Source organism: Peromyscus maniculatus, chromosome X (assembly GCF_049852395.1).
Source record: "Peromyscus maniculatus bairdii isolate BWxNUB_F1_BW_parent chromosome X, HU_Pman_BW_mat_3.1, whole genome shotgun sequence".
Taxonomy (NCBI): Eukaryota; Metazoa; Chordata; class Mammalia; order Rodentia; family Cricetidae; genus Peromyscus; species Peromyscus maniculatus.
In genome coordinates, this window is record NC_134875.1 from 142,264,821 (window position 1) to 142,276,705 (window position 11,885).

Here is an 11,885-nt window from a genome sequence, read left to right on the forward strand (position 1 = left end):
GTAGCTTTGCGCCTTTCCTGGATCTCACTTTGTAGACCAGGCTGGCCTCGAACTCACAGAGATCCACCTGGCTCTGCCTCCCGAGTGCTGGGACTAAAGGCCTGCGTTACCACCACCCGGCTGGTTAACTTGGTTAACTCTTTCATCCAACAGAAAGCATAATTTATTTCCTTCAGACAGGGTGGGGGGTTTTCATTATCATAAATTATTAAAGTTTGACATATCAGATCTTTATATGAACAAAACTGGGTATTCATTTGTATATTTCACTTTGTTACTTAGAATTTCTAGATTACTGAGGGACATGCCCTCTTCTGGCCTTCACAAGGCATCCACACATACATTGTACACACACACACACACACACACACAAATAAAAATAAATCTTAAAAGAAAAATGACAAGGGAAATCCAGATAAAAAGTTCTGGGATCCCCTGTCTTGTTTGCCACCTCCTCATGTTCCATAAAATGAAGCAAAGGGCAAAAAGACCTGGGAGCAGCAGCTGATGGATCAGATCGTGAAAACTATGTGATGAAGAAGAGGTAAATCCAACAGCCCATCCCAGTCCCTATGCTGGCTTCAAGAAGGAATTAAAACAAGGTAAAAGGATCATCCTAAAACAGTCAGCAAATGTTACAAGTGTAGGAAACCTAGACATTTTAAGAGATTGTGCCAGAATGGAAAAAGGGAGAGGAAAAATAATTCATCTCAAGCCTTTGATAATTAGAGGACTTAGAGTCCCATTGAAAACCTTCAAAAATTTGAAGTTAGGAGTGGAGGGAGAGAAAATGACTTTCTGGGCAAACTTTGAAGCTGCGCTCTACTCTCTACCCTAACTAAAACAATGAAGGGAATTTGTCTTCTATCATCTAACACTTCAGTTACAGGGCAAACATGTAAGGATATTTGGCACACTGTCTTTGTTTTTAAAAGAGTGTGCATTTCTCAAGGTTTTTGATATTTTTCATGCTGGAATGTAAACACTTCTCCAATTCTCAGGCTCTATGAGATCACACATATTAATTACTTTTCTCTTGCTGTGATAAACCACCCTGAACAAGGCAACTTGTAAAGGAAGAGTTTATTTGGGCCCACAGTTTCAGAGGGTTAGAGTCCATGGGGCAGAGAGGCATAGCAGGAAGTGGCAGGCATGGCAGCAGGAACAAGAAACTGAGCACTCACACCTTCAAATGCAGGCATGGAGTAGAGAGAGCTAACTGGAAGTATATTAAGGCTACAAAATCTCAAAACCTTTCCCTAGTGACATACTTCCTCCAGCAAGGCTGAATCACCTCCCTAAACGGAACCACTAACTGGGAACCAGGTGTTCAAATACCTGAGAGTATGGGGGACATTTTTAATTCATACCATCACACCACAATGGGAAAAGGTGTGTGTGTGTGTGTGTGTGTGTGTGTGTGTGTGTGTGAGAGAGAGAGAGAGAGAGAGAGAGAGAGAGAAGAGAGAGAGAGAGAGAGAGAGAGAGAGAGAGAGAGAGAGAGAGAGAGAATTCAAGTAGAGAGGAGATTTGTTTGAGACTCACACAGGAAAAAATTCTTGGTAGCTAAAAATACGTCTACAACTAATCTTAATTTGCTACCATGTGCCACATGTGTAATTTGTTAAGGAAAATGAAGAAAAAACAGTAAGTAGGTGAAAGAACTATTTAGAAGGATTCAAGGGTGAGGTTATATTTTTTTGAAAAGGGTTAAAAAAGGAATATTTTAGATAAGGATGGATTTGTTATGATTACATAAGAATTTTGTCCTAAGAATAAAAGATAAAAGATAATAAAATAAAAGGACAAAACCATGAAGGTTCAAAGTGAAGTCGCAAAATTTCTAATTAAGTTGAACAAGGTTTGTGGAGGCACTTATGTTGATATATGTTTGATAACTGAAGGTTATCAAAATCCCTGAGTTTATTTTGACCCACCTATGGTAACATTTACAAAATCTGACTTAAAAGAGCAGAGAATGTGTGTCTAATTAAGATAATTATTTGTGTTTTGTTAGCTTTGTTAGGTTTTAACCAACTGGGGAAATTAAATTGTGGTATTTATCTGAGATTTAGTTATATGTTGCACAGCAGTTAAAATTATGAGACTGCTAAAGCTCTCCTTCTGTATATTCAAGCATAAGGACCTACTTCAATGAGGATAAGAGAGTCAGAAAGGACAGCCAATATTTTGGCTCTTATTCTATAAGGTCAAACAGGACTCAAGGGATGATGGGACTCCTCTGATAAGTCACATGTCTTCTTGATCAGAAAGGCCATGGAGTTCCCAGAATTTGGACTCTAACAAGTGCACATCCAAAAAGAAGAGAAGTCACTGGGGAGCCAAGGCCATGTATGATGAAATACTTTGAAGTAATGGTTGCGTAGAGATCTCCACCACTGTTAAACAGGTGTGTGTGGGATATGTAACTTGACAAAGGATAAGCAAAAAAGTAATGAAAAACTCCAGGTAGGAGAACTTCTGGACTGAGATCCTTTCAAAGTGTCCAGTGGAACTTCAAAGAAATGCCTAGGGGAGGAAAGCAAACTTACAGGTGATAGTGGACCACCTCTCTGGGTGAGTAGAGACCTTCTATCTCCCAGATATTAGTGCTGGTAGTGTGATTAAGGTTACCTTAAAACAGGTTGGCCTTGTAGAAAATATCCATTCAGACAATGGTGATCATTTGAAGTATTTCATGGAATTATGAAAAGTTAAAATATTAAGGTGAGACTACTATTCCCCATTCACCATCTGGGAAAATAGAATGAATAAATGATTAAGAAATATGTAGCTAGGTGCTGGAGAGATGGCTCAGCGGTTAGGAGCACTGGCTGCTCTTCCAGAGGTCCTGAGTTCAATTCCCAGCAACCACATGGTGGCTCACAACCATCTGTAATGAGATCTGGTGCCCTCTTCTGGCCTGCAGGCATACATGCAGGCAGAACACTGTATACATAATAAATAAATCTTTAAAAAAAAACAAAAAAAAAAAAACAAAAAAAAAACAAAAAAAAAAAAAAAAGAAATATGTAGCTAAACTTATACTTAAAACAATATTACTATGTATTGTCAATAGATTTACTTAGGATTAGAACAGCTCCAAAAAGGAAAGCAGACCTATTCCCATATGAAAAATTATATGAGTTCCTATATCTTAGTGGGTCTACAGACCTCCCCACTATGGAACCCAAAGAACAATTAACAAACTAACTAACTAAATAAACAACTAACTAAATAAACAATAAAAAAAGAAAAGAAACTGTGCTGATTGTCAGGCATGGTGATGCATACTTTTAGTCTCAGTACTTAGGGGGCAGAGGCAGGTGGGTTCCAGACAAGCCCAAGGCTACATAGTGAGACCCTGTCTCAAAAAAGAAAAGAAGAAAGATAAAAAGAAAATAGAAACTGGGTTAGAGAGATGGTTCAATAATTAAGAGCACTATTGCTCAGTTCCCAGCACTCATATGGTGGCTCACAACCATCTGTAACTCCAGTTTCAGAGGATCTAACATTCCCTTCTGACATCCATGTGTACTAGGCTAAGATGTCCAGCTTTACAGTCCAGAGATAGGAGAACCTAAGTGTCTCCATACAGGGATATGGTTTTATATTCTGTATTGATGTGCCAGGTTACTTACAAACCTTCTTTCACCTGGTATTTGCTGTGTTCATTTTTGCAACATACATTTCATGAGTACTTTTACCTGCTACTGCTTATTGTCAGTATCTGAAGACATGTTCATGACCTGCAGAGTTTAGGATGTGAAAATATTTAAAGAAAGGAATGCAAGTGACAGGCAGAGAGGTGTAGTTGGACTTTTTGTCTTTCCTGCGAGCTCCCAAATAACCACACAGAGAATTATGAAAGCTCAGCCTTTGTCTCAGTATCTGCTGTGCACATGTGTGTGCTCTGCATAGGTTCACGAGTGCTGATAACTCTTCATTCTAAACATAAGTATAGAACTTATGAAGTATGTTTTAAGGATATTTAATGTTATGCCATCATTTTAGCAATATTATAAATAAGGGACATTGCAAGAATAATTTATCATTGCATCATTATAACTGGAATCAATTAAAATAATTTCAATCTTAATATTCTATAGCTTTCCAGGTATAGTTGTATGCATGTGGTATATGTATGTGTGGTACTTGCACATATGGCAGGGTGCAGAGACCAGATGGTGTCCTGCTAAATTACTCTCCACTTTATTCCCGTGAGACAGAACCTCACTGAACATGGAATTAGGTTGACAAACCACAAGCCCAGCAATTCTCCTGACTGTACCTCCACCTCTTTCCCCTGTAGTGCTGACTTTTGACATAGGTACTGGTGTTCATCTTCGTGCAACATTTCTCTAGCTCCTATTCTGGGTTTTAGGATGGTTTCTAACTAGCTCTTATAACAACCCATTTCTATTAATTTCCTTTTGGTCTTATGGCTTTATTACTTTTACTATGTACTACCCATGTTGCTTTCCTGTTTCGTCCATGTCTGGTTGGTGACTCCTCCTCCTCCTCCTCCTCTTCTTCTTGTATGTAGCCAGGATTTTCAGGGGGTCCTACCTGATGAAATCTGATCTCTATCAACCTTGAATGAATCCACAGCCTTTTGTTTTCTGTGGAAACAAAACCATAACCTCTTCCCCAATGTAACATATTTTTGAGTTGTATATTGAAGTTAAGACATTCTTAAAATTTCTAGGTGAGTTTATTTCTGCAGTCCCTTTCACAATTCTATATCTCACAGCAGCTGTTGTTTGCTTATCAGTAATCAAAATAATCAAAGATGATACAATAACATCCAGGATCCAGACTCTCTGTGTATTTACCACCTCCATGTGGCTTATTCTTTTTTTATTTTACTCTTTCTTTAAAGACTTTAGTATTTTTAAACTATTTATTCATGGTTGTCTATACTCCTTTTCTTTTTTTTCTTACATCTACCCACATTGTTAAATACACTGTAAACTGTTCAGAGTTTTTATTTTCCATCTGAACCTGCTTTACCGTATATCTGTAATCTTTTCTGTCTGTATGGGTGAAACTCAAACCACTGTGAAGCTTAGCTCATGACATGCTGGTGGCTCAAGCCCATACATAGGCTGTGGCTGGGAGACATGTCTCTGTACTATGGCCCTAGTGACAGACTTCAGGACTAGGAAGCCATGTTTGGCTCCATTTTTGTATGTTTGGAACCTTTCAAAAATCTTTTTCAGGTCTTATGTGGAAAGATGTGCCCCACATTTGTCACCGTTTGTAGTTGGACCTTACCATTGGGACCACTGGCTCCCCAATAACAACACAGAGACTTATTGTTAATTATAAAAGCTTGGCCTATCAATAGTTTAGGCTTGTTTCTAATTAGCTCTTATAACTTAAATTAACACATATCTTTTAATCTATTGCTGTGGGATGTTAATGTATGTCCTGTGGGAGCCCTTCTTGGGTTCCTTGTGGCGTTACCCAGCAGGTTTGCATAGAGGATGATTAGGACCATGGGCCTGAGTGCAGGTGTCTGAGATGGTTTGCACTTGGCTGTACTGGGGGATGGTCTGTATGTCAAGTTGCTCTGATTGGTCAATAAATAAAACCTGATTGGTTGTGGCTAGGCAGGAAGTATAGGCGGAACTAACAGAGAGGAGAAATAAAAGAACAGGAAGGCAGAAGGAGACGCTGCCAGCCACTGCCAGGACAAGCAGCATGTGAAGATGCTGGTAAGCCACGAGCCGCGTGGCAAGGTATAGATTTGTAGAAATGCGTTACTTTAAGATATAGGAACAGTTAACAGGAGGCCTGCCACGGCCATACAGTTTGTAAGCAATATAAGTCTCTGTGTTTGCTTGGTTGGGTCTGAGCGGCTGTGGGACTGGCGGGTGACAGAGATTTGTCCTGACTGTGGGCAAGGCAGGAAAACTCTAGCTACAATCTATGTTCCTATACATGGCTCAGTTAACTTTACTTTGTAATGCCCATGCTGCTTCCTCTCCACCTGGCTGGCGACTCCCCCTTCCTTCTTCTTTCCAGAGCCCTGTGTGACTGAAAATCCTGCCTAGTTATTGGCCATTCAGCTTTTTACACTTGATCTTAGCCAAAAGGCCAAGTAGCAATCAGCTTTTTATTAAACCAATCAGAATGACACATCTTCACAGTGTACAAAAAGATTATTCCGCAACTGAGAATACATATTTTGGAAAGACACCCAAAAACCAGGTTGATGTTTTATTTGGAGCAAGTTGATGATTACATGAGTATTGTGTGTGAATGAGAAATATCTTTAAGCATTCTCTTGGCATATTTTGAAAACAGCAGAGCTCTCATTTCAGACATTTTGATGGGCCTGCTTGGAAGCACGATAGGCCTTCAGCTTACTCTGTCGTTCCAATGACCTGATCTCAAAGAGGAATATAATCATAGCAAGGAGTGACAGCGTGGCTGTCAGGATCCCTATGGGGAACACACGAGTGTGGTGTTTCTTTATCAGTGCTTCTTTCCGAACAGGAAAGGTGGGTGGAAAGTCAAGAGTGGTTTCACCATGAAGATCTTCTGCCTCGTTCCAGGTCACAGAAAGAGTTGTGCAAAGGCTGCTGAGAAGCAGAATTAAGACACAGCACTTGTAGCAGAGTATCTGAACCTCAGGGATTGAAGCTTTGATAATGTTGATTCTAATGGCCACTGAGTTGAAAACCAGGACAAAAGGTTTGATCAAAATTGACACTATTATCAGGTTCTGTGCATACCGAAATTCAGGTGAAATGGTCCAATCCAAGTTGACAGGGCTGTGCACCAGAACCCTGGTCACAGAGCCAGAGATGTTAAACTCCTGATGGTAATAAGCTTTCCAGAGTCCAATGTACACAAGCTTAACCACCTTATTATCGAATTCCCAGAGGCGCCAGTACCGGCTGCTTAAGAGGATTATTCCAAATACCAGAGATAAAAGGCTGCAAAGGAAGCCAGTCAGTCTGAAGATCCACTCCTTCATTACAACAAATCTGAAGATGAGATTGAAGAAGCACAGAGTCAAATCAGGAACAGAAGTCGGGAAAACAAAAATGGGATATGGTTTAACAATCACTAAGTACTCATACCTTGCCCCTGCTGTCTCAAAATTGTGTTTAAATAATCTAGATACTATAGGTCAGAATATAGGAAGGACTGGAGAGACAGTTCAGTGGTTAAGAGTATACTGTTCTTGCTTAGGACCCAATTTCAGTTCCCAGCACTCACACTGGGTGACTGATTGTTTATAACTCTAAGGGGTCTGATGCCCTCTTATAAGGACCTGCACTTGCATGCACATATCCACACATAGACATAGAGACACATAATCTGGAATAAAATAAATCTTAAAGAATGAAAAGCTCCTGGAAATCCATGACTATGACAGGAATATCCATTATATGGTTTGAAAAATTATTTTATTATTTGCCTACATGTATGTCTGTGCACCATATCCATGTCTGGCGCTCCTCTTCTGTGTGAAGGCCAGATGAGGACAATGGACCCCCTGGAAGTGGAGTTCTAAATAGTTGTGAGCTGTCATGTAGGTGCTGAGAATGGAACAAGTGTCCTCTGGAAGAGCAGCCAGTGCTCTTAATCACTAGCCAAATATAAGATGTTTTAGACAGCAATTTGGCAATATCTTTTGTTAGAGTACCCTGCACTTAAGGTTGCAGTCTACCATGTCTGGACAGCTTTCTGAGCTTGGCACCAAATGGAGGACTTCCTTCCTCTAGCAGGGCTTCCTGGTCTCTGCCTGACCTTATCTGGAAGCTGTCTCTAAGCCTGGATGCCTGACCTATCTCAAGCATGACCTTTGACACAGATCCCTGCAGATGCTCTCCCATTACTGCTCATATGATAATTAGGTATTGTGCTGTATATTAGGACTGTGCTCACAATTTTTCACAAGTTAAAATGTTCACATTTTTGTGACAAGGAATTTCATTTCCTAAAATTAATAGTAAGATAAGAGTTTATAATATCATATATAAAGTAATATTTATTTTAGTAGTATTTCCAAAATGGAAAAAATTAATAATGTAATGAGTGTAGAAAGCAGAGGAATGCTCAGTTTAATTATGATTTCTCTAATAGTGTAGTGGAATATCACATGGCCATTACGAAGAGTGGATTAATATATATGATCTTAGAAGAAACAAGCAAAATGAAAAATAATATACATGTAATGCCCATTTATGTCCAAAAAACCACATTTGACTTCTTTAAATATACAAGGAGATAGGAACATAAAAGTTGCACACAAAACAATAGAAACTCTAAGCAGAACAATTGGTGGAATAGAAACTGCCATTCCTGTTTGCATTTTCCTAAAATGTGCACATTTCCAAAGAAAACTATGCATGATACTTTATAATTTAAGCCAGAGTGAGTACAACCTTAAACATCTATTTGTAGCTGGATGGGGATATAGCTTGGTGGTGTAGTAATTAACTAACATGTGTGAGGAACTGAGCTCACTCCCCACAAAACAATCTATATATAGAAGATGAGGAACCATTGATGTGTCCATTTTGTAATTGTTCCTTACTGTACATTCCACCTTGAGATAACTGGCTTCAGTTAGGTGCAATATATAAAGTATACTGAGGTATTTTGGGTGAGCAAATATCTTCTTTGACACAAAACTTACAGTTCACATTAACACTACGAAGCAACTTAGATCTTTTTTCAACTCCAATCTTTGTATGTAGCAATAATGAAAATAAGAAAATCTCACTGAGGGATCCCACTGATTCATTTAGTAAGAAGGAAGGAGGTGATGTCCTTTAGTAACTAGGCATGTAGATAATGTCATTGCCATTGTCACTGTCATTGCCCATACAGAAGGTTTAAGCGGCCTACAAACTGAATGCTCTTGTCAGGAAAGCTTTCCTACCAGCTTCCCACTGTTCCACAAGACTCTGTGGAATGTGCTTCCTAACTGGGTGAAGGCAGTTCTACTAGGCAAGTTCCATCAGCAAGCTGTGTTTGCAATTGGTGATGGCTTGGATAACACTCTGCCCACACCCTCTTCCTTGCCCAGGCAGGTTTGAGGCAGTGGACTACAGAAAAAATGTGCTTGAAACAGAACTGGAAACAGGGTGGAAAACGCTGTTGTGCCAAATAAATGAGCTACCTGGGCAGAGTTTTATGCTTGGATCTGAAACCTAAGTAGTAGAGGTATTTATTTCTTAAAGACCCAATTGGAAAACCTCCATACAACTTATTTTAAATTTTTACCTGTTTGTTATGTAGGTGAAGTGATCCATTTGGAAGGTGGCAGAACTACAAATGCACTACAAAGTAGCAGGGAATGTTGACCATAGAGGGTGTCACATGGAGAGGGAAGTACCTTGAATAAAATAAATACTATTAGGCAGATATTTCAGTTCAGAACAGGGGCTGACTAATAGGCTCTCACAAACTTTGGATTATCTGGAGAGTCATTTAAACACTTCAGGAGTATTAACCCACTTGATATTTCTGTCTCTTCAACAATACTCACCCAATCATTATCCCCATTTTATAGATAAGGAAACAACACAGAAAGGCTAATTCACACATTCAACTTCAGGGAGCTACACAGCTAAGACTACAGCTCCCTGATTTCTGTAGTCACACATGGGGCTTTGTGACATGATATTCAGCAGGACTACATTACACACACCTAATCACATGTCAATGGTTTTCTCTGGCATTCTGTCCTCTGAAATTGAAAGTGATTAATAATAACCACATGGAAAATAAAAAATATTTGCCTCTTTGTCTTTTCTATTAAGTACAAATGTTAGTGACTGCCAACCATAATACCATAACGTGGTGGTGCATGCCTTTAATCCCAGCACTTGGGAGGCAGAGGCAGGCGGATCTCTGTGAGTTTGAGGCCAGCCTGGTCTACAGAGCGAGATCCAGGAAAGGTGCAAAGCTACACAGAGAAACCCTGTCTCCAAAAACCAAAAACCAAAAAAAAAAAAAAAAGAAAAAGAAAAAGAAAAAGAACTGGAAACATTCTTATGTTTCCATGAGGGCTTAGATGGCAGATTTTGAGCAATGAACACATTCCAAAATACAAGAATATACTGTCCAATATCTCTTTAACATGCTAATAAGTCTTTGTAGAAATGAAATTTATTTTGAAGTCATGAATCAAATATCTACTATAATTTATGAGATCCATAAAAAATTTTAAGAAAAAAATCCTGGGCAGGTAAAATGGCTGAGTGGATAAAGGCACTTGGCCCCAATCCTGATAAGCAGGAACCCATATGGTGGAAAGCAGAACAGACTCCACAAAGTTGTCCCCCCAACACACACACACACACATACTGAAAAATAGAATGAAAAAAAAGAAAAGAAGCTGTTTAAAAAGAATTCCCCAAATCCCTGCGGTAATCCCACCAATCAAGAATAAGACCACTACTACAATTTAAAGCCAACTTTGAAGCAAGATATTGGCCAGGTGGATGGGCTCTGGCCAGGTCCATCTCTGGGTTTCCACAAGATGGCCCCAATTCAAGTTTTGCAGTAGCTTAAGTATTTCCCATCAGGTCCTGTAGCATGAATCCTAATTGGTCTTAATAAAAACCCAGAGCCAGATATTGGGGTAAATGATCAGAAAAGCAGAGCACCCAGACACTGGAGTTCTTACATTTACCAAATCCTCAGCCTGAAAGAGCTCTCAGTTCCTGTCTCCTCCCGCCTTATCTTCCTTTTTCCACCCAGCCATATCACTTCCTGTCTCAACATCCCTAATGCTGGGATTAAAGGTGTGTGTGCCTCCCAAGTACTGGGAGCAAAGCCATGAGATCCCAGGTGCTGGGATTAAAGGTGTGTGTCACCACTGCCTGGCTCTATTTCTCTTTTAGATTGATTGGATCAATCTTGTGTAGCCCAAAGTGGCCTTGAACTCACAGAAATCTGTCTGCCTCTGCCTCCCAAGTGCTGGATTGTAGGTGTGTGCCACCGCTGCTTGGCTTCTATGGATAACTAGAGGCTTAGCTCTGCACTCTGATCTTCAGGCAAGCTTTATTTGTTAGATCACAAACACAATATCATCACAAGGTCCAATCAGGGGTAAGCATACATCCTGATGTACCTGCAGCCTACACCCAATCAAGGACAAGCATACATCCTGACATATTTTCTGCCTGTGAACCTTTGGATCACAATGCAATCAAGTACATCTGGTGCAGATGGGTCAAACAAACTTGTTTAGGGGAGTGAAAAACATGTGGCATGTAGCCTCTAGCATTTGAAGAACTATCTGTTCTTGAGCAAGAGGTTTCCAGATCAGAGAAATTTTTGTTTCATGAATCTCTTAGGCATAGTAATTAAAACTTGAACTGTAACTTGGCTCTCACATTCTCCCCTATAGTTGTATCCTGAGTCAAATCCTTGACTCTGTGATGGGTACCTGTTTATATTTGGATCCAATAAACATCAGCTTAATGGCACCCAGACAGGAATTATAATTTAATTAAAGCATCAGTGATGCAAGAGCCAACAGCAATTAGCATAAGCAGAAGGGCCAAAGGCCCTGTGATGGCTGACATCAGAGTTACTATCTAGAAGGAACCCGGAAATGAGAATGGGAACTAGTTATTTACTTCATCTCAGGTCTCATTTTTTTGCAATGATTTTTTTTTCAAGTACAGCCAGATTATTTCTAATAATTCCTGAGTGGCTTATATAGAAACAGCAATTTTCTCTTAAAGCTATATAATAACCTCTCTGTTTTACATAGAGCAGGTTGAGCGCCCTATCATATTATATACTATTTCATCTAATTGAATCTTCCTGTTGATAGATCTGAGTCTACTTGGTTTTAATAGGTACCTTTCCTGGTATGCCAATAGACATTATATGTAGCTATTTTT

General features: G+C 39.5%; 1 protein-coding gene across 1 annotated transcript; it reads right to left on the reverse strand.

Annotated features, from left to right (window-relative positions):
- Positions 1–6,212: 6,212 nt before the first annotated feature.
- LOC102913285 (uncharacterized) lies at positions 6,213–11,506 on the reverse strand. Its single transcript, XM_042269111.2, has 3 exons — positions 10,921–11,506; positions 9,250–9,361; positions 6,213–6,998 (listed from the first exon to the last, which is right to left on the reverse strand). The coding sequence occupies exons 2-3, from the start codon at positions 9,276–9,278 to the stop codon at positions 6,326–6,328; spliced, it is 702 nt and encodes a 233-aa protein (XP_042125045.1). The 5' UTR covers positions 9,279–9,361; positions 10,921–11,506; the 3' UTR covers positions 6,213–6,325.
- Positions 11,507–11,885: the final 379 nt, after the last annotated feature.